General features: G+C 40.7%; 1 protein-coding gene across 1 annotated transcript in view; it reads right to left on the bottom strand.

The window, feature by feature from the left end:
- The window catches only part of SNTB1 (syntrophin beta 1), a 221,247-nt gene that overhangs the window by 121,273 nt on the left and 77,256 nt on the right, over nt 1-22,718 (bottom strand). Inside the window, exon 2 of the mRNA XM_082601674.1 lies at nt 1,528-1,744. Within this exon, the coding sequence (XP_082457800.1) occupies nt 1,528-1,744 (217 nt within the window). The remainder of the gene's footprint in view (nt 1-1,527; nt 1,745-22,718) is intronic.

Raw genomic sequence — 22,718 nt, 5'->3', positions numbered from 1 at the left:
TTGAGTGCGTAAAAGCCCAGGGAAGAGGAAACTCAGGAACCAGGATGTCAACTGTAGGCCCAGGAAAGTGGCAGAAATTGAGGGGAGGGGAAGCAAAACAGAACAGGTGGGAATGGACCATCTAAGAATTCTGCCTCCTTCCCAGTCTGCCTTCTCAGATTCATCTTTTGAGGATACCCCCTGGCTTGCTCATACAGTGGCTGATCTCTGATCCCTAAGCAGATAGAACTGACCGGTGGGACACGGGGTAGACCCTGCAGCTGACTGGGGTCAGAAGGGCTAGCAGCTTCCTTAATATAAGTTTACTGGGAAGAGAACAAAAAAAGGACTGAGCTGTGAGCCAAGGAGGCAACTTTCTCCCTGCTCTTATTTCCTTCGGGTTTTCCCCAACAGCAGCTCGGAACCCAGCCAAATACTTCCTCCTTGGGTTCGGGTGGGGCTGCAGCTGTCCCACTCATTTGTAAATAAGGGCCAGTAGAGCTGTTTCTTTTTTTAGCATTTGAATGAGGATGCAAAGGTCACCACGATTCCCCCTTCACTGGCTCAATTTCTCTCTCTCTTCTCTAGTGTCTTTTATTTTCCTTCCAGATGTATGTTTTCTGTGCAGCAGAGATAAAGGAAAACTTTGGGGGGAAGAGGGACCCCAAATACTTGCTCATCTTGCCTGGATTCCTTCTAATTGCCATGGATTGGGTTATATATCTATCCTGTGGCAAAGATGTCATGTATAGGCTTTGGGAAATAGCACTCCAGGCTTGATCGCCACTCCTTTTTCTCTCTTGAGGATAAAGAGAGCTTCAGAGCCGAAAAGTGTTAAGGATGCTCTCATCAAACCCTCCAAGTACACAGTTGAGGACACCGAAGCCCAGAGAGGCCTAGTTGCTTATTGTTACCTAACATCAATAATACATAGTACTGGGGACTTCCCTGGTGGTCCAGTGGTTAAGACTCTGTGCTTCCAATGCAGGGGGCAGGGGTTCGAGCCCTGGTCAGGGAACTAAGATCCCATATGCTGCATGGTGCAGCCAAAAAAAAAAAAAAAATAGGAATAATACATAGTATTATAGCTTATATTCATGGAAGGCTTTCCTGGGCTAAGCAGTTCACATGGATTTCCTCATTTAATCTTCACAACTCAACGAGGTATTGATTTCAACTATTTCCATTTTACATACGACAAAACTGAGGTTCAGTGCTCCGAGAGACTTGCCTAAAGTCACATATGCTGGCAGAGGCAGTCCCAGGGAAGACACATAAGATCCTGACTCCATTGATTCAACATTTTCCAGAACCAGAGCTTAGTATACAGATTCTTCATGAGGATAAAAGGAAGAAAAAGAAGGATGGAGGAAGAAAGAGAGGGAGGCCTAGCTTGACGTATACATTCCTGCATCGTGGGCCTTTCAGGCTATTTTTGGAAACCGTCCAGTGTTTCCAGAACACAAGTACAGCTCGATAAAAGCTCTCTTTCAACCGCAGAGGCCAAAGAGCAGCTGAGATACAGAGGAGGGCGTTAGCCGTCTTTACCTGTTCTCAGGGTCAGCCAAGGCCATGCTCCGAGTGACAAAGCACATCTTGAGAGGGATGCTTTTCCGGTCTCTATGGAAGGAGAAGGGCTGTGATGACAGAGGATCTGAGGACCCGCCGCCTAACCGCGGGGATTCTGGCGGAGGCGTTTCCCACCCGATCTCGGATACTGGGGAGCCTTTCTTCACGTAGGGTGTGGCTTCCCGCATATACTTCACTGCAAGTAAAAAGACAACAGTAAGCACTTTTCGGTACATCAGGGCTGAATTTCTGGAAAGTCTGGTGGCATTTTTGAAACTTGTATTAGATAAGCTCTTAAACAGAGACTCTTAAAATCTGAACAAGATTCAGAATTTCTATTCCTTAAATTATGTACCAATGTGGTTTTTAGAACTTGCCATCAGGATAACCTGAACTTGAGAATTACTCTCAGCTTTTTTCAAGTATGACAATTTCTATCCTTTCTGATTGGTGCGTTCTGGGCAAGAGGCTGAAAAACAAATGGGCAGAGAGTAAGAAAGCATATCTTAGGCTAAAAGACACACAGTTATTCAGTATAGATGTAGGGAATCTGGTGGCTACATTAACTATCCACGTCTCCATTATTCTGTTGAGACGCAGGGATAGGTTTTTCAATTTAATAGTATTAAGAACACATATGCAGGGACTTCCCTGGTGGCTTAGGGGTTAAGAATCGCCTGCTGATGCATGGGACACAGGTTCGATCCCCGGTCTGGGAAGATCCCACATGCCACAGAGCAGCTAAGCCCATGCGCCACGACTACCAAGCCTGCGCTCTAGAGCCCTCGAGCCACAACTACTGAGCCCGCATGACACAACTACTGAAGCCCGTGCATCTAGAGCCCATGCTCCGCCATCACAATGAGAAGTCCGCGCAGCGCAATGAAGAGTAGCCCCCACTTGCTGCAACTAGAGAAAAGCCTGTGCACAGCAATGAAGACCCAACACAGTCAAAAATAAATAAATAAAATTTTAAAAAATTTAAAGAAAGAACATATATGCAAAGAAATACACAGAAGAACACTTATTTTGTAATGGTAAAAATCTGTGATGGCAAAAAAATTACTTGTATGAGCCAAAAACTAGAAACAACCTAAATGTCCACTAAAAAGAAAGAGGACAGGTTAAATAAATTGTAAGATGTTTATACATTCATTAAAAAAATGAGGTAGCTATAGAGGCGTTGATGTAGAAAAACCTATAAGATCTATTAACAGTCTAAAAAAACTTTAGAGAACAGTGCATATACTGTACTCATTTTGTGTATAAAACCATAGATATTTATCCCCGTATAGCTACAACTATTTCTGGATAGAAATCCAAGAAAATGTTAACGGTAGTTAGCTCTAGGAGTGGAACTGCACGTCAAGACGATGGAAAAATAGACCTTTACTATTCATGTATTACTCTTTTATACCATTCTCATGTTTAGCCATATGCATATATTACTTTATAAAATTTAAAGAAACAAGATCGTTTAAAAGCTGAATGGAGCAGACTAAAATTCTGCTCTTTGATATGTTTACTAAGGTAGTATTTGCCAATTCTAAATTTAAGCATTTGGTTCTTAGACAGCTTTCAAGTTGACAGGGAAACTGGATTCTTGGAATATGCAATATAAGCTTCCATATCCTTCTCTCTGTCACTTACATGGTCTGGTTCTCTGCTGCTTGGGGCTGGGGGAGGGATTTGACTAAGTCCCTTAGAGGTAGTTGTTATTACAAATGGCAGTGGATTGGAATGGGTGCAAACCAGGGGGCACTTCCTCCAGATCTTTGGTGATTCAATTCCACAAACTAGTGCCCTCCCTGTGTAAGACTTGGACTCAGGCTCACGGAGACTGCAGGAATAAACAATACATGGTTTCCACACTTAAGAGTTACAAAATCATGGCTGACTGTAGTGGATGCTGTTGGTGTCCCAGCAGATCCTTTTCAGCAGCTAGGGCACCTATATCCTAGCTGCTGTGTGTGGGCTGAGAACAATTCTTAGCTGCCCTCCTGCTCTGGAAAACTGCTCTTGGACCATCAGAAGCTGTCAAACCTGGGAGACTATAGAGCTGCTGCCCGATTCCCCAGACAGAGGCTCTGCTTCTAGGGAACCCCACCTAAGACAGTCGCTTAAAACAAGTTCATGAACTGTGGCATAAAGCAGAATGAGCTATAATAAGAATAAAGGACCTTGGAAGAATTCATCAGACAAATGGATCTAGGGGCTTGAGTGACAGGTTAGGTTTGCAACACTTTAATAAGCAGACCAAACACACCCACATGCATGCAATATGGATCTATATATTGGAGGACCCAAACTAAATATCAAAACCAGCCACATGAATTTAAGACAGAGGAGATGTCACTTAGCACCAACACATATTTAAAAAGAAGATTTCAGAACTTTCGCTGAATATAAGTGCAACTGGGAGAAAACAGCTCCATGGTTGCTGCAAACCTGTTAGGACAGGTTGTAGTTACAGAAGAAGAAAGGTGATTCATGGACAGTGTATTTCAAGGAACATTGTTTATTTCTGGGCAGTGTATTTAAAGAGGAGCACAGATATACCTACAAACAAATGCAGAAAATTTAGTGGGACAGAATTAAGCTGTCTAAAAACTGGAATCAATAAGTTCTGTTTTGAAGGTACTGAATTTCCATCTCTAAAATGTTTTTTTGCAGAAGCTAGAACTCTGCTTAGTTTTGTATATTGTAGAATTATACTTATTGATATATGGGAAATTCAAGTATCACCTGAGATTGAAGATTCTACTTTGATTGTATTATTATCCTTCTGGCTGGAGTAGGGGGTGAGCGCTGTGGAGGTGGGAATCCAGGGATGCTTCATGGAGTAGGTGGCATTTGACCTTGGCCGTAAAGGCTAGCTAGGACTTTTAAAAATAGAGGTAAGAATAACAGTCCTTCTTTTATATAATGTACTCTGATTTATCATTTCTATCACAATTCCATAGGAAAGGAAAATTGGACCTCAGTTTGGAAGGGGGATAAAGAAGAACATTTATCATACTCTTCATGATGTGCCAAGTATGAAATCAGGCACTCTTCCTTAGAATATATGTTTCCTCTGAGAGCTTTAGATGTCATCTCTCCTTTTCACCAGTGTTGGGAAGACAGCTCAGCAAAATCCCTAAATGAGTCTTGAGATCTCTAGCACCACCAGAAAATAAGATTCAAGTTCAAGGAAATAAAGGAGACTAAGAGATTATCATCATTGCTCCTAAGCAAGATACACTAAGATCACTGAACTATTTCCATATCTATCCTGAGGAAGAACAAGCAACAACACCACAATCCTGCTTCAAGTTCCTTTGTTCAGGAGTCCTGCTTCTTTTTGATATTTATAGGAAGTGGAGAAACTTGTTCTTGGGTATAGCAATGGGAGCAAAAGAAAATTGTCTTGGATTTGTCCAGAGGCTCACAATTTCTGGCCCAAGGGAAGTAATAAACTTGTCAGACTATCCCTTCTGAGGGATATTCCAAGTAGTTTCTACAAGATTTGGCCAACAGTTATGAGCATAATTCTACTGTCAAGCAGTGCCCTCTCCAATCACCAACTGAGGCCTGAGGCTAAGTCCCCTCATTCAGACAGTAAAAGCACTGCAGCCATGTCTGGGTGTTGTGACACAGTGCCTCTAATAGGAAATTAAGAGAGTGTGAAAACTTTCCGTGGTTCCTTGGGCCTTAGTGTCCTGAAACTTCTACACATTGCAATCAAAATAATGAGTGTGGTCTAATTCAGCGAGGGTAAGATGTTACCTAAGACTAGATTTGACAGCAATAGGTGCCCCAAATTACAGTGCATTAAATAATATAGAGGTTTGCTTTTACCAAAAGTCTAGGGTGAAAGAAAAGGGCTGCTAGGGCAACTCTGCTCCCTGAAGTTTTTAGGTCCTCAGGCTTCTGCTCCTTTCCTGCTCTACACTGCTAACCTGCCATCTAATGACCCAAGAGGGCTGCTTGGGTTCCAGCCATCATGACCAAATTCCCATCAGTAGGAAGAAGGAAAAAGTCAAAGACACACTACCCTTCTTCCTTCAGGGTCACTTTTCAGAAGCTGACACACTATCTACTTACAACCCATCAGCCAGAATTTAGTCACATGGCCACTTCGACATGGAAAAGAAATTTACTCTTAACTCTGGACAATTCTATGCCAACCTGGCTAAAAGTTGGTGGGAGGGGAGGCTATTACTGTGGAAGAAAAAGAGTCCTTACCTTTAACCATGAAGCAATACTGTTTCTCACTTTAAAAAAAATTAATTGGATGAGTGTGTGTGTGTGTGTGTGTGTGTGTGTGTGTGTCTGTGTATTTAAGCCAACGTTTTCAATGTACTGGGAGAAAACATTCAATTAAGAGGCTATTTGCCTATAACATAAGAGAGCTGGATTTTGTAAGGCTGAACTAGTAAACTATGGCATTTCAACAAATGCCTTTTAAGGCACTGTCATATGTATAATAGAGGGTTTAACCTGGCAGAACTGAACAGCTAGTGTCTGCATAATTAGACCACCACGTGTTTACAGACAGTAATTTCAGGCAAAGAACTACTGAAACTGATCAAGAAGCAGCCAGGCCCAGGCTCAGGGCACCTCATAATCAGGACTAATGAATAAACCATGCCCTTTCTGGGCATCATGAATTAAAAACCATGGTTGAGCAATTAAAATTCCAATTTCCCTTACAAAAAAGAGGGAGAAGGGAAATGAGAAGTGGTCTCCAAACCAATAATGCACCAAGTCACTTTCAATATGTTTCCAGTTTTTCATCTGAAAGGTGCACAGTTGTGAAGATTTCAAAAGAACATTCAGGAAAGCCCATGTTTGCAAAGGCCCCAAGTTGCCACAATTAAATCTTTGTTGAGGAGGCCAGGTGACATTTGAAAGGAAAAGCACACACAGGCTACTAATGAGGAAATGCTTAGGGCAAATCCAATCAACTCTCCTACCAGGCTGGTTTCTGAAGAACCAGCAAGTCCCTCTGTTATGTGCAAGTTTTCTTCTTAAAAATAACAACCAAAAAAGGGATTTCCAGATTACAGGAGGAAAAGAAATATTTCACTACTCTAGGGGATGTGAACACGAAATGTACATTTTCTAATGTGATTAAAGGGAAAAGGCATCAGCTGGAGCCAAGAAACCTGAGTATTCGGACCTTCAGTGAAACTTGAAAATTGGGGACAAGTTGGTGACAATGGGGTTTGCTGACTCAATGTAATACGCAAGAGACTTCTCTTAATGCCGTTTCCTGGGTCATCTTAGGAAAGATGTAGAAGGAGATCATCAATATTTCCAAAAAGACCAAGAAATGATGAAAGAGGTAATATAAGCTTCTCAGAAACTATAGCTCATCTCTCAGGAGGCTGAGCGGTGAACTGGAAAGAGAATTGGCCCTGGGAGTCAGGGATCTGGTCCCAGTTCCAGCCCTGTCGCTAACTACCTCTCCAGCCCTGGGCAAGTTATTTCACCTTCTAGACCTCATTCTCCTCACATGTCAGAGGTGGGAAATAAGGCTCCTACCCTTCAAACATTCGATGATCCCTTGGGAAATCACTGTTAAACATTTAACATCGGGCTTCCCTGGTGGCGCAGTGGTTGAGAGTCCGCCTGCCAATGCAGGGGACACGGGTCTGTGCCCCGGTCCAGGAAGATCCCACATGCCGTGGAGCGGCTAGGCCCGTGAGCCATGGCCGCTGAGCCTGCGCGTCCAGAGCCTGTGCTCCGCCACGGGAGAGGGCCACATCAGTGAGAGGCCCATCACTGTTAAAATGTGTGCCAAATCCTTAGGCCTTAGGGAGATGTGCCTTCTGACTTTTTACCAAGCCCTATGGGCACCTGACAAATGAAAATAAACCTATGTTGAGCTTATATACTTAGGTTACTTTTTCTTTACTTTGGCACAGTGGCCTAGAAGAATCATTGTTTTCATTCACTTTCCAATATTTTTTTCACTTATATTTTGCCAGGTGGGTCCTTGAGGGTAGGATTTTCAGACATCTGAAGGATGAACGAAAGGTTCGCATGAGGTCATAAGGACACTGTGGGTGAGGATGCTGAATTTTCATATGTGGAGTCAGGACTAAAATAAACTGGTTATGAATTTGCTAAGCCTCTAATTTAAAAACTAACTCAAAAATTACCCTATTTTCGACAGCATAGTCCTTTGAGGTGACCTGCCTTGACTCTTCAACAAAGCAACCTCATTGTCACCAGGGATGACAGGTGGACCCAGGGAAAGTATCCTATGCCATGAGTCCTACAACCACCCAGAAGGGTGCTGATTGGTTTAGTTATCCATTAACTGAACAAACATTTAATGAGCTCCTGCTATGGGCATGGCCTTTAGTGCTGGAGTTATTTCAGTGAACAAAACAGACTGGGTGCCTGCCCTTGAGGTGCTTACATTCCAGTGTATATGAGCAGGATCGGGTGTGTGTTTGACAATAAACAAACAGACAGATATAGAACTCTGCTCTGAAATAGACACTCACTAAAGGACTTGGGTCTGTCCCAGTTCCTACAGAGCCATTCTGGCCCTGCCCACTTCCTATCAGTTGACTACCTCTTGGTCCCCATTGTCCACACACCAGCCATAGGGAAATACCATTTAATTCTCTGAACATGCCTCCGTTCTTTGCACATGTGTTTTCCTCTGCACGGAAAGCTTTCTGGCAAACTCCTCTTAATATCAAGTAAGTCTCAATTCAGGTAAGATTTCCTTCTTGAAGTCCTCCAGGCATGCCTCCCTTAAGCTCCAACCATGGTTTGTGGCCATCTCCACTGCTATTAACAGCATCAGGACATAAACATGATGATGATGGCTTATGCCATGCAAGGCACTGTGCTGGTTCATCTTATGAATATTTAAACACTTACACATCACGTGCAGTTATCTGTTCACATATAGGTCTCTCTGGTGGAATCATAAGGTCCTCAGAGTTGAGTGACTACAGTAGAAGTGAAAACTCTACACTCTGGAACCACACTGCATAGTTTCGAATCTTGCCTCTGCCACCTGCCAACTGTGTGAACTTGGCACAATTTTCTCAACCTTTTGGTGGCTCCATTTCTCCATCTGTAAAGTGGGGATAAAGAGTAGTGCCGGCCTCTGAGAGTTGCTGTGAGGATTAAATGAACTAACACATACGAAGGGCTTAGAACTGAGGTCAGCACATGCTAAGTGTTCATTAGTGTTAGAAAAAATAAAAAAATGATATTCTCATCTATGTCCACAGAAATTAACACAAAAGTCTGGCTCTAAAACACAGAAGTTTTGAGCAAATGAAAGACAAAGTTAGTAGGATCTCCAAGATATGATTTTTCACAGATTTGTCTTTCAGGAGAAGGAGGCTTATAACAGAAGTAGCAGAGGCCAAAGAGTATCTGTCACTGATCCAAGGTTTCAAGACAAAGGAGTAACAGATGAGGCTCAGAAATCCTTGTCCTCTATCCTGAAGAATGAAGGTTGGCAAGCTCTTTCTGTAAAGGGCCAGATATAAAATTTGTTGGTCCTTAGGGTCTTGGTCACAACTACTTCCTTCCATTGTAGCATGAAAGACACACAGATAATATGTAAATAAATCAGTGTGGCTGCATTGCAACAGCATTTTATTTACCCAAACAGGCCGTGGGCCTTGTTTGAACAAAGGGCTTTAGAATACTAACCAGCAGCTATTGACTACTCACTATGCATCCGGCCCTACTCTAAATGTCTGAAGTATACTAGCTTATTTAAAAGCAATTCTATGAAGTAGGAATATTATAATGCCTACCTCACAAGCTAGGGGAGTGTGGCATGGAGAGCTGAAGTGACTTGCCCAAGGTCACACAGCAGCAATTGGCAGAGCCAGGATCTGACCTGAGGGAGTCCGGCTCCAAAGCCTCCAGTCCTAATCACGTTCCGTGTTCTTTCCTTGTACTCTGGATGCTGCCTCTACACATGGCTAGATGCTTATGCCTGAATGGATCCTGTTTGTCCAACCATGAAAATTTTAGAAGTCATGCTTTTAAAAAGACTTTTTTGTCTGGAATGTTTTTCTTATACGAATCCAAATCTTACTCCTATAATTTGTACTCTCTGATGGTGGCTCTACTCTGCAGAGTACACAAAGCATTTAGAGCACCTTATAAACAGATGAAACATACATATTTGGCTTTACAGAAAGAAAAAGACAAGCCTGGCAAAAAGGAGGCTGGAACCACTAGTACCTTCCTCATCTGATATCCAGTTGTTATCGGGTTCCTGGTCCACATTCTCTCAGGGCCTAAAGGAGTTAATGGATGACCTAACGTATGACAGGCATCATAGACGTTGCTTTTACTATTTTAGGTCCCTAAAGAGTTGCTGGAAGAGGGGCCTAATGCCTTAGATAACAAAATAAGGATTTAAGAGTTTCACCCAAGCCCAAACTAAATAAATGAAATATAATAGGGATAAGATGGAAAGTTCTGTTATTGTGTATTCAAAATAAAAATCATTGTAACATGTAGGATAGGAGAACTGTATTATAAGCAGTTTTGTGTGAAGAAAGGTTCTAGGGATGGCCATGGTTATGATTTCATAATAAAGTAATAGGACATTAGGCTCCAATGATACATGTATGGTGTTCAGAAGAGGATAGTTCCCCTCTTTGTCACCTTGATCAGCCCATACTTGAAGCCCTAATGGGTTAGACAATGTTCAAATGACGGTAAAGAGGGTAATCGGCTTGTCAAAGATTCAAGAAATAAAGAAAACATAGGTTAAATGAGAGGCATTAGCTCATAGTAGTGAAGAGCATAAACTCTGGAGTCTGACTGCTGGGGTCCAACTCCTAGCTTTTCTATCACCAAGCTCTTGAGCAAATAACTTAGTTTCTTCATGTGTTATTTCTTTCACCTATCTCATAGGTATTGTGAGGATTAAATGAGTTAATATAAGTAAAAAAACTTCTAAGGAACTTGGCATAGTAAACACCATAAGGGTCAGTTACCATTATTAGAAGGTAACCTAGAAAAGCGAAGATTGATGGGGCCTAAAGAACAGAAAGCTGTGACAGACTCACTTTGTGTATCTCTGCAGGGTAGAGCCGCAGTCAGTGAAGACAAATTATAGATGTTATATTTGGGTTCAATGTAAGAAAACACTGTGAAGTAGTGAGTTTGCTATTGCTAGTGACATTCAAGCAGAAACTGGATGAGCTATCTCCCACATTGCAGAAAAGATTCTTTTACTATGCAGAAGAACAGATTGCTTCTAAAATCCCTTCAAGCTGTCATGTTCTATGTTCTTCCTGGAATGTGGTTCATTAAGAAGCGGAATCCAATGACTCCAGTACAGTGAGGGCAGGTCATGGTTGTATACCATGCAAAGTCATGCTGTACATTTCTTTATTATTATATGCTTATTAGCTACATATTAGTTATGTGACAATGGGGCAGTTTGTTACAATATCTAAATCTTAGAATTCTCATTTAGAAAATGAGGAAAACAGTGTCTTCTTTAGAGAGACAATAAAATGAACTAGTTTAATAAATGGGCTCTAGAGTCACAGAATCTGGGTTCGAACCCCACATCTTCTACTTTACAAGCTGGGCTTCTGTGAGCAAGGTATGTAACCTCTCTGAACCTCAGTTACCTCACCTGATAATAATACGACCTACTTGTAGAACTGTCATGAGGATTAAATAATTTTTAAAATGTATGCAAAGCCATTAGAACAGTGCCTGGCACACCCTTGGCACTCACATATAACTATTGCTATTATGTTGCTGTTACTGTTTTAGGAAATTTAAATGAGAGCATGTATTGCAAGAACACCCATCTCTTTTCTAACTCTAGGAACTGTCAAAATCATCAGTGCTTAGCGCATAAAGTATCATTTCATTCATGCATTTACTGCACATAAATTAAATCTGGGGTTTGCTACAGCATATAATTCAATACACACACACAATTGGACTGAAGTGTATTCATTAGGTATTAATAAGTACTTGAGAGAATATGGATTAACAATGTCTACAGACTTGATCCTCCAACAATTTGCCCGTAAGCTCTTCACCATCGCAAGTAATCATAGTTTTTCTTTTCCTTCGGAAAATACAGTAACTGTTTTAACAGCTATACCCTAACATCTGAAGACAGGAAATGAGTAACGGGCAGAAAGGATGTCTGAATGCTCAAGTCCTAATATTGTTTTTACTCTTTCCTAGACAGAAGATCATGTGTGAATAGGACTTTGCGTCAAAAGGCAGGAAGTGCTGCTCTCACTTCCTCCTGACAGGTATCTCTGGAAAATAAACTTCTATTATTCCAGATGTAGCTTGGTAATAACATCCTGCAAATCAGACTTGGGGCTCAGTAAACTTGCAGTTACTTTTCAGTGGCAGAAGCCCAGAGTCATCAAGCTTTTCCGAAAGAAACCACATTAAGTAAACAAAATATCATTACCAACGGCAGACTCGGGCCATGTCTGAGATTGTTTTTTCACCCTAGCCTGGATATGCTGCAGACCTAAAGCGATTGTAGAAGCATCTGAGAGTAAAGGAGATGGGGGTGCGGGCTTTGAAACATTAGGGTCCATTAAACTGGACGATGTTATGAATACCTGCCATTTTCAACAGGCTTTATTGTTTAAAACACTTCTAAGGGCACAATCTCATTTCATACTTATTGTCATCCCCACTGAACTACGCATGATCTCCAAGTCCTGTAAGGATCTGGCTGTGCATTTATTTGCTTGAGATTTCCATGGCCCAGGGGGTAAGAGCCTAACAACTTTCCCCACCAAATTCTACCCCCTCCCAAGCACACATACGTGCACACAAACACATCTTGCTCAACAGAACTAATGCCTATTGGTCGCACCTGATGCACTGGATTTTGTCCTATAGGCCAAACTTAGCTTGACCTTGCTTACAAGTCTTTTGGGAGAGGAATTGCCAAGAACTACAAGAACTGATCAGGATGGCAGAGGAGAAGCCTAAGCAAGCTTCTTGGATCTGACTGCCAGATCCAGGAGACTAAAACCTCCCAAGTTTTTCCTCTAAGCCTCCAGAAGCTTCTCTTGACCCTGAACAGCCAAGATAGAAGGGCTTGTTTTGTTGTTTGGTTTGTTTTTTTAAGGAGGCAAGGAAGGAGTGATGATAAGCAGCAGCAAAGAGATACAACTTTTTGTAATAAATAGACCCATAGGAAAAGTTAACAATAAAAAAGTGGACAAATTGGGGTTCACAGGGCTTAACTATCTTACCTCAAGGAAGAAGCAGACCTGGAATCTGGTCTTTTATGTTCTAAATCTAATATCTAATCTAATAAATCTAATAACCCCAGCTATAGCAATGCAAATGGTCCAAGTGACATGGAGACATAGGCTAGATTATTGTGACTAATAACTAATGAGTTGCTATTGGTGCTGGAAAAACCTGTGGACATTGGGAGGATTAAATTAATAAACATATTCTGTAAAGATTATATCAGAATTCAAATTGTCAAACTATTCCACATCACAAGGGAAAGATCTAAAAGTAGCAAAGGAAAGACTAAAAAAATAGAGAGCCTCCTGGCCCGTTTGATGAAATAAAAAGAGGTAATAGAAAACCAGTATTATAAATAAATAGAAGGGGAAATAACTACAGACACAAAAGAGATTAAAAAGATAATAAAATAAAACTTCGGACATATTTAGGATAATGAATTTGAAGACTTAAATGAAATGCACAAATTCCCGGGGCAGGGGGCGGGGGGAACCTTACTAAAACTAAGTAGAAATAGGAAGCATGGCTAGTCCTATAACTCTTAAAGGAATAGAAACACTGGTCAATATTCTTCCCACAAAGAAAAGAGAACCAGAGTTTATTAGTGAATTCTATCAAATTTTTAAAGAACAGATGATTCAAATCTTAATCAAATTATTTCAGAAAATAGACAAAGAAAGAGCCTCCCCAATTTGTTCTATGAAGTTAATATAACAAAACCAGACAAGAAAAATTTCAGAAAGGAAAACTGCCAACCCATTTTATTCATAAATTAAAGCAAAAATAGTAAACAAAATATCAGCAAATGAAGCCAAATAGTATATTAGAAGACAGTACAAATTTGGATGATTTGGAGGCAAGATTGGTTAAATATAAGAAAAGGTATAAACGTCATACAGTCTATTAACAGAAGAAAAGGAGAAAAACATACGATTACTTCAATCAGGAAAATCATTTTATAATATAAACTAGCAAGCAGTTTTAATGAAACAAAAAAGCCCTTTGTAAACCAGAAATAGAAGTTAGCTTCCTTAACTTGATAAAACAAAACACACACACGTACACACACACACACACACACACGCAAAAACAAAAGAAAAAAAAAAACACTTGACATCAAACATTCTAAATGAGGAAATGCTGAAAGCATCTCCTTGAAAATCAGAACCAAAATAATGATACCCATTATTACCACTCTATTCAGTATAATACTCGAGGCCCTAGGCAATGTTAAAGGACAAGAAGCAATTAAAAGTATAGGATTGAAAGGTTTAAAAAAAATGAGTGAATATGTGAGAGAGTGAAGAAAGAAAGAAAGGAAAAAAGGAAAAAGATGTAAGGTAAAGTACTTAGAGCTCATTATACCTGGATTTCCATCCTGGCTGGGGTCCTAATTTTCTGTGTGGTCATTAGCAATCATTTAACCTCTAATGTTCTTAAGCTTCCTTATCTATAAAATCCACACTTTCTAATACTCTTGGTTAATTAGGTAGACAGTGATGCCATTAAAAAGAACAGAAAATAGGTGAAGAAGTACAGATTTGGGGCATGAGAGTAAACTATTTCGGCTTTGAAGATATAAGGTTTGAGATGTAGACAGACCATCCATGAAGATAGAGATCAAAAGGCAGTAGAACTGTGAGTCTGAAGCTTTGGGAAGTGGTGAGAGCTTCACCTCAATCCCAGGGGGAGGAGGGACTATAACAGTCATAATGGTTAACACTTATTGAGTGCTAACTAAAGGTCCAGAATTTTACATAGATTACGTCTTTTAATTCTCACAACAACCTTGAAAGATAGGTACTCTTATTATTCACAGTTTACTGATGAGGACACAGAAGTCAAATAAATTACTCTAAGGCCTCACCGCCTCAAAGTCATGGTGTTTCACTCAAGCCTGGATCTAACTGCAAAGTCCTTCCTCTTCCCCACTGTGCTGTGCTAAACTGCCTTTTGGAATCCAAACTGATGTAGAATCTACTCTCCTGAATGAGCTCTGAGATCTTGAGCAAGTTGCTAAGCCTCTCTAAGCCTGAGATTTCTCCTCTTCAAAATGAAGAAAATAATACTAATCACATGGGGCTGTTGTGTGTATTAAACCAGATACTATACGTACAGTGTCTGTTATTTTAAAAGGCGCACGTAGCTCTCTTTATCCTTTCCAACCAAGGCAAACTCCCAGAGACAGACACAGAGAACTAGAACACTAGGACAGAGGGAGCTGGCAGGTGTATATCACCCCAGAGTCATTTTAGGGATTCCAGCCTTAGTGATATTTTCTTACGTTCCAAGTAATCCACATCTCCACCACCGCCCCCTGCCCCATCTTCTTTGCAGACAACTAAGGGCCAAGCAAAGGGCCAACGTAAAGATCAAATCTTAAGAAGGAAGTAGCTGTTGAAATGAACAGACGACTTGAACTCTTCCTCCTGTTCTAAAACATTATCTATGTTCCATGATCTAATCTGGGAGCAGGAAAGAAGAAGGAGGAGGTTGTGGGTGTTATGAAAGGAAAGCTCAAACTAAACAAAGAAAAATGATTGGGGGGCTTCCCTGGTGGCACACTGGTTGAAAGTACGCCTGCTGATGCAGGGGACACGGGTTCGTGCCCCGGTCCGGGAAGATCCCACATGCCGCGGAGCGGCTGGGCCCGTGAGCCACGGCCACTGAGCCTGCGTGTCCAGAGCCTGTGCTCCGCAACGGGAGAGGCCACGAGAGTGAGAGGCCCGTGTACTGCAAAAAAAAAAAAAAAAAAAAAAGGATTGGGTTATTCAAGAACCAATATAGTTTAGGTAAAAGATTACAGACTGAGAGTCAGTCCAATCTGACTTATGCATTTGTGATTCCTCCACAAATGGCTACATGGAACCTTTCCTGACCTCCCTAAGCCTCAGTATCTGCACCTCTTAAATGAGGCTAATACATGTAACTCATATATTTACTATAAATCTTCAATTAGATCATGTTTAGCACATATTCAGAACACCCTGAAGAGACAGCTGGTCGACCTTGAAGGCATATTTCCTGCACTTAGAGAAGAATGCAAACCGAAAATCCTTTTGGCTTGTGCAAGGGACAAACCATTACTTGTGGTAAAACATTGGAACCAGGTGTTCATTGGCAGAGGCTAAAACCAGAGTTTTAACAAGCCTGGGACAAGCAGCCTGAAAAATATCTCAGATCAATTTTGTGGTTCATAACATTGCTTACAGGCAGTACTAATATGATGATATGGTGAACTGACCCTACGTATGAAACTCAACAGTTTTCTACAGGCTGAAAGAGTACTTGGACTCTCTTAATGTAAATAACATCTATAAATATTGCATAGTTTTAAACAAATCATTTAAAAAAACCTTTATATACTCTAAATTTTGTTGCCCCAAGGCAAAATCTCCCCCAAATCCCTCTGAGGCAAGGTCCTACAAGCTCTGCGTCACCAGCTGAAGGGTTTCAAAATGGAAAATCCTGGCTGTGAATTATAGACTAGACATTCTTATTGTCTATCGTCCTGGGTATCCAGGCTTCGCTCCATGCAAACATGCCATGGAAACAAAAGCTGCAGATGTTGTCAGGCATCTTGAACCAGAAAATTTAAAGTATTTCTTTATGAAAAAAAATATATAAGTGCTTTATTTCCTATCAAGCTCCAAACTTTTCACTCCTTCTTCTTTTTTGTTCAACAGATAGTGCTTATCTAAAATATATTACCTTGTTGGACAAGCCTGCAAGTCATGCAGGATTTGTGACCTGAGCCAGCTCAAGAGGGTTCTGATATATAATAATCAAACATTTATAGTCTACTATGCTATGTATAACAATAGAAATGAAGCTGGAAAAACAAACTTCACCATCAAAGCCATATATTCTGGGCTTCCCTGGTGGCACAGTGGTTGAGAGTCCGCCTGCCGATGTAGGGGACACGGGTTCGTGCCCCGGTCCGGGAAGATCCCACATGCCGTGGAGCGGCTAGGCCCATGAGCCATGGCCGCTGAGCCTGTGCGTCCGGAGCCTGTGCTCCACAATGGGAGAGGCCACAACAGTGAGAGGCCCGCGTATCGAGAAAAAAAAAAAAAAGGCCATATATTCTGTTTATCATGTCTCAAAAAGACTTCTTTTTTTTTAAATCCTTGAGTAATACTCAAACACTTTTTAAATGGAATATCCTGCTTTAAGAAAGTCTACCTACATTAAACTATACAATATACTAATTACTTCCAAAAGATGGTCCCTTCCAGTTCTACAATCATTTACAAACATTAAGACATTTCAGTGAATCATTCCCAGAGTTCATGGAATCATAGATTTATAAGTGAATTACACTCAGAATGAATTTTCTTCCAGAACTTGGAAAAATACATGACATTATACACACTGCATATGAAGTACATATGGTAATAAATTGTTCGACAATGCCCGTTGCCAAAACAAGGAAGTCAAGGAGGGAAGTACTGGAACTACTGACTCTTAGCTTTACTTGCATTTCTTTAATATGATGATAAGTTAACTATGTAGCCACTTGGACAGGTATAGTAGAGACAAAGATTTCACATTATAATACATATAGGTAAATAATACAGTATAATACAGTAAACCTGTGAATAACACAAGGGCATTTATTCCTCCTTTAACCAAAATGGTGACTAATAATAGCAAACATTCATTGATAATTCATAGACACCTATGGACTGTCTATGAATGGTTATATTTATGCCTCACAGCAACCCATTTTACATATGAAGAAGATGAAGCTCAGATAGGTTTACCTGCCCAACATCACATGCATAATCAGTTGCAGAGTGAGAATTTTGATTCCAGCACTAGCCATTAACCATTACACATGCTGTGAATCTGTGACACTGGCCCCCTTCTCTTTGTTCATTCCAGTACCCACTCATGTGCTTTTGGAAAGCCATCTCTATTCCCAGGAAGAAAAGTATCTGAAAACTCACTGACCTCATAGTGGAGTAATGTAAATATGACCATTCTTAGAAATTGTTTTAGAGTGGAAAAACCTGGACTTATGAGTTACGTCACCTGGGTTGAGGCACAGTTCTCTCCTTCAGCTACGTGACAATGGACAACTCATTTGGTCTTTCTAAAACTCAGGATCCTCATCTATATATACTAATAGAAATCATAATTTTTTTGAAATTTAGGTGTAATTCACATAAAGTAAAGGGCTCAGATCTTAAACACATCAGTCAGATTAGAAGAGTGCATAATAAGACACAGAACATTTCCATCTACCTAGAAATTCCCCCCATCCTCTTTTTCAGTCAACCCTCCCTACTGCCCACTCCTAAAGCAACCTGATTTGCTTATTTTAGAATTGTCTATAAATAGAATCATACAGTATGTATATGTGTGTCTCTGGCTTCTTTGACTCAGCGTAATATTCTTGAGATCCACCCATGTTGTACTGTGTAATAATAGTTCATGCCCAATAATAACAATTTGACAGAAGCATTAAAATAATGTACATTATTACCTATTAAAGGCTCTACCAAAAAACAGTTATTATTATTCAAAAGAGGAAACCCAGAAACATGAGAGTGCTAGAGCCAAGGGGAGAATATCTAAATATATCACAGGTTGGAGTATATTTAGAGAAAGGAGTCCATTATTAGCATCTCTCATATCTCATTCTTTATATGTTTAAGGATGTCCCATGTCAGAAACACATATATTTGGAGTTTGGGGTGGAACTGGATTGAATTTAGCCTTCCAGATGAGAAATTAATTTTTTGCTATGCAGATATGCCAAGAGTATCTTCCCAGTGTATTTCTGAAACATTCCCTTTTGCCTAACACAGAGATAGCGGCCGACCTAAATCAGAAGATTACATTTGAAAGACCAGCCTGTGAAAAGCCATCCATAACGCTTGCCTCAGGAAGAGCCAAAGCTTATGCTGTCAGTTCTGGCCAGCTGTGTAATTCAATTTTTCCAAGGGAGCTGGAGCCTGGCCCGCATAAGTATGACACCAATACTGCATTTCACAGAAGGCAATTTGGCCACAATAAATAAATACACACTAGAAACAAACAGAATCATTGAGATGGATATTTTAAGTCCCTTCTGGCAGAGACATTCTTCACTAAAAGCATGGTCTTCAATCTAAATAGGAAGCAGAAACTATTTCCAAAGAGTTTCCCCAAGAATCAGTCTTAGAGGATGAGGTGTCGGTATAAATTCCAAACCCTCGAGCAAAACGTTCAGAAGCCTCTGTTAAGTGAACTAACAGAAGAGTTTTAGAAATGACCCCTTGTTCAGGTGGCAACTTGGGCAAGAATGATACCCTCAGGGAAGCAACAAGATATACAGAATTCATTAAAATACCAAGTCACATTTGGAGCGAGGTGCAGAAGAAAATCTCCTCAAAGTTACTGCAAGCCAGTGGGTTTAAGTTTCTCTCCTGCAGAAACAAAATCTGCTCTTACATTCAACCCAAGCCACCTCTGATATTTATTGCGTTTGCTGAATGCTGAAAGGATCTTAAATGTTAAACCTCTTGATCTGTCAGCACTCTGGGATTTCGGTGAAAAGATGAGCTACATAATAGGACAAACTGGAGGAATTTCATGTACCCAAAAGACGTAAATCCCCATCACAGTGGAATTCTCTTTCAATACACAATTCTAGGAGTTGTAAAAAATAGATCCAACCTTTATCTTGTAATTTCCTCTTTTCATTTTTCTTCGACATGCATAGCTCCATTTCCTTTAATAAGTAAAGTACATTCAAGGTCATTCATTCTCAACTGAAGCCACTCACTTCTCCAAAACAAGTTTAGATTGAACGCATGAAAGTCAAAGCGTGTGTTTGGTCTCATTAAGCTCACAATATCCTTAGGAGAGGAACAGGGAATTTGGTTCATTATCCTGTTAATGAAGGATCAATTGCTTATATTTAAGTGAGGTTTACAGTTTATACCTATCCAATGCTCAAGTTTCTTGATTCTCATCAAAATGGGAGGCTGGCAGTTATTCAACAGAGTCCAGAAAACAACAGCAAACAAGTTGGCATCACATGAGTTGTGCATCTGGAGGAGAAAAGTAGTTAAAAAGAGAAAAGAATAGACTTGGGTTGTATGATTTAAAGATGTCCCCTTTAAAGAAGTGATAAACAAAAGAAGATGCCTAGAAGTATGATAAGCAAAGAAGATGGATAGGACTTGAGTACATTTCTATGCAAGATTTCAAGTGATGTCAAGTACTGAGACCAATTACTTGGCAGAGACCAGAGGGTCCCATTACCAGAGGTTGAAATAACAAGTAAGAGAGGTGGCATTCTTCTCCTTTCTTATTTCTCCTCCTCCTCGTTTCACATTTATTAAGCACTCCCTGTATTCATGATATTGTCCTGCTTGCAAGGCAGTGGGGGAAACATTTTGAGAAACTAACCAGAGTCTGGACTAATCAAAAAGCCAAATCTCTAACTCATAAAGGGATTAGGGTTTCTGAGAAAGCAATGAAGAGAACTAGCTGATATCAATATATGATGGTCCCATTTACCTTGGGAAATTCCTTCTGATTTAATCCAGGTACATTTATTTCCTCAGTCCTGGTAGAACCCCAGGAATCCTCTTCTCAGTGAGCCACAGTGAGTGATTTAAATCATCTTCTCTCCGACCAGATTCTGGGCTCCTTCATAGATGAAAAAATTTAAGTCTTTCTTCTGGCTATTTTAGGGCTGAGTTGGTACCGAAAAAATGTTTTATGAATGTATAAATATATACATATATATGTATATATACATACATATATGTAAATATATATGTGTAACTAAATCACTTTGCTGTATACCTGAAACTAACACAACATCATAAATCAACTATACTTCAATAAAAAAGTAAATATAAAATAGATGAATGAATGAATAAAGGAATACATTTTCACACCTTAAGCATATCTGCCACAGACTAACTGTCCAAGGATAAAGTATATAGTCTGTGTGGAGTTCTATTATTATTATTATTATTATTACTGACAATTTTCACTTGAAATATACTTCAAAGTATTGTCCCACATCAGTAACCTTTATTTTTTTATCCCTATTTAAGCTATTCACATTATATTCTGTTATTTTCTTCACACCGTCACACAGAACAAAACTGATTCCTTAGCCAGCATTCTAGGCAAACGACTCTATTTTGTGAAGGTCAATACTTATAGTTAATCATCTTTTCCAGCAGCTGACTTTGCAAATATGTGTGCTTCCTTACTCAGAGAGGATGCTAGAGATTAAAATATAGGTCTCTGTTTTGGGACAGTGGATGTTCTGGACTTCAGGGAATAAGAAATTTTAACAATCAGAAATGCCCTCAGCTACAGGCAGTGGGTTCCCTGTCACGGGAGGTTTCTCACGGAGGCTGGAAGTCCTCTGGGCAACCCCTTGGAGAAGAACTGAGCATCACAGTTTACATGTCCTTGACCTTCTCTTCAACCTGAAATTCTGCATCACACTTCTGTTTAGATGCCCTTACCTTCTCTTCCACCTGAAATTCTAAAATTTCATGATTTTGCACTGGAAATAGAAGTTGTTGCTAGCCCTAAGAAGTAGTTTTGAGGACTGCTAAATAATTCACGCAAGGGCAAAAGCTCAAGAGGTCCAGAGCCTGGGCTTCTCTGAAAAGCAATTTTCTTACTGATCCCCTCACAGGAGTTTTCACAGATTTTAATATTTTAGCCAAGAGAGCCGATCCTCTCTGCAGAAATCCTTAGGTTCCCCAGAAGTGGCCCTTTCGTTCATAATACGAGGCCCTTTAACGTGTCACTAGCCTTTCCCTGGCTCAACATGCTTCAGGCTTTCTTGTGGATGACTTTTTCCCCTGTGAAAGGTGGTTCAGCCTTCCTGTGCCAACTAATCCTAGACCTGTAGGAGGCTGCCCAGGAAGACATTAGGCAGACTGATTAGAATGCTCTGATTCTGATCCTCAGGCCACTAAGGACCTCGCTGATAATGGAAATGCAGTTTAATGTTCCTTTCAGTCCTGCCTAGATGATATGTAATATCACCTGCTACCACAGAGCCCGGGATGCAGCCCACTGAACCCCATTCAAACGGCCCACTCCATATTAAGACTGTTCTCCGACTGTACAAGTTTAGAGCTAAGTCACTGAGCCTTTGCAGAAAGGCGGCCCGAGCCAAAGGAATGCTTGGGTGACTCCAGTGGCCCAGGGAATATGATTAAAACTCCTGCTCACCAGCTGCCTTTTTGTTCCAACTTTGCCATGACGCACTCTCTCTCTGATTTCAGTTTTACTGATGGAGATTCTCAGCTAGCAAATAACGCTAAGCCTCCAGAGCACTGAAGTTTGCCTTCTCCAACTCTTGCTGCAGAGGCTGGACAGGAGTCTACCCAGTTGGCTTGCATTATCAGATGACACCTTCCCGCAGCATTGATAGTAAATAGCCAAGAATAATGTCCAGGGTGGAAGGAAGCCAGGGAGGGTCAAGATGAACTTTCTGTTGTGTGTTCCAGACACAGAAATGGGGTCAGGGTTAGAAGCTGCTTATTCAATGCCCACACTTTTAGAGACAGGATCTTCAGGGTATTCATAGAGAAAATAAAAATGAAATGAAAAAACAGAGCCCTCTTTCCTCAAGTGGCTCAAACAAGAGAGCACTTCTAGGGTGCCTGAGGACAGGCTGAAGGTGGGAGAAAAGAGGTGTTAGATGTATCCACCCATCAGCTCTGAGAAGTCCTGCCCTTTGAACCCAGCAAGAGAGGACAGCGCCCTGAGCTCTACTCTTAAAGCGGTCTGCTCTGGGCCTTCTCTGGCCACGCCCCTCCCCATGGGGTGATGAATCCTGCAGGCCAAGGGGATTGCCCAGTTGGAGCTTGTGATTCCTTTCAGTTCCCTGGAATTTGCTGTCTAATTGGCCCCTGTCTTTCTCTCTGAGGTTAACTGAGCCAGAGTAT

This window comes from Mesoplodon mirus (assembly GCF_964341445.2).
Source record: "Mesoplodon mirus genome assembly, chromosome: 16".
NCBI classification, from domain to species: Eukaryota; Metazoa; Chordata; class Mammalia; order Artiodactyla; family Ziphiidae; genus Mesoplodon; species Mesoplodon mirus.
Note: the sequence above shows the minus strand (reverse complement) of the source record. Positions and strands in the feature narration are given on the sequence as shown.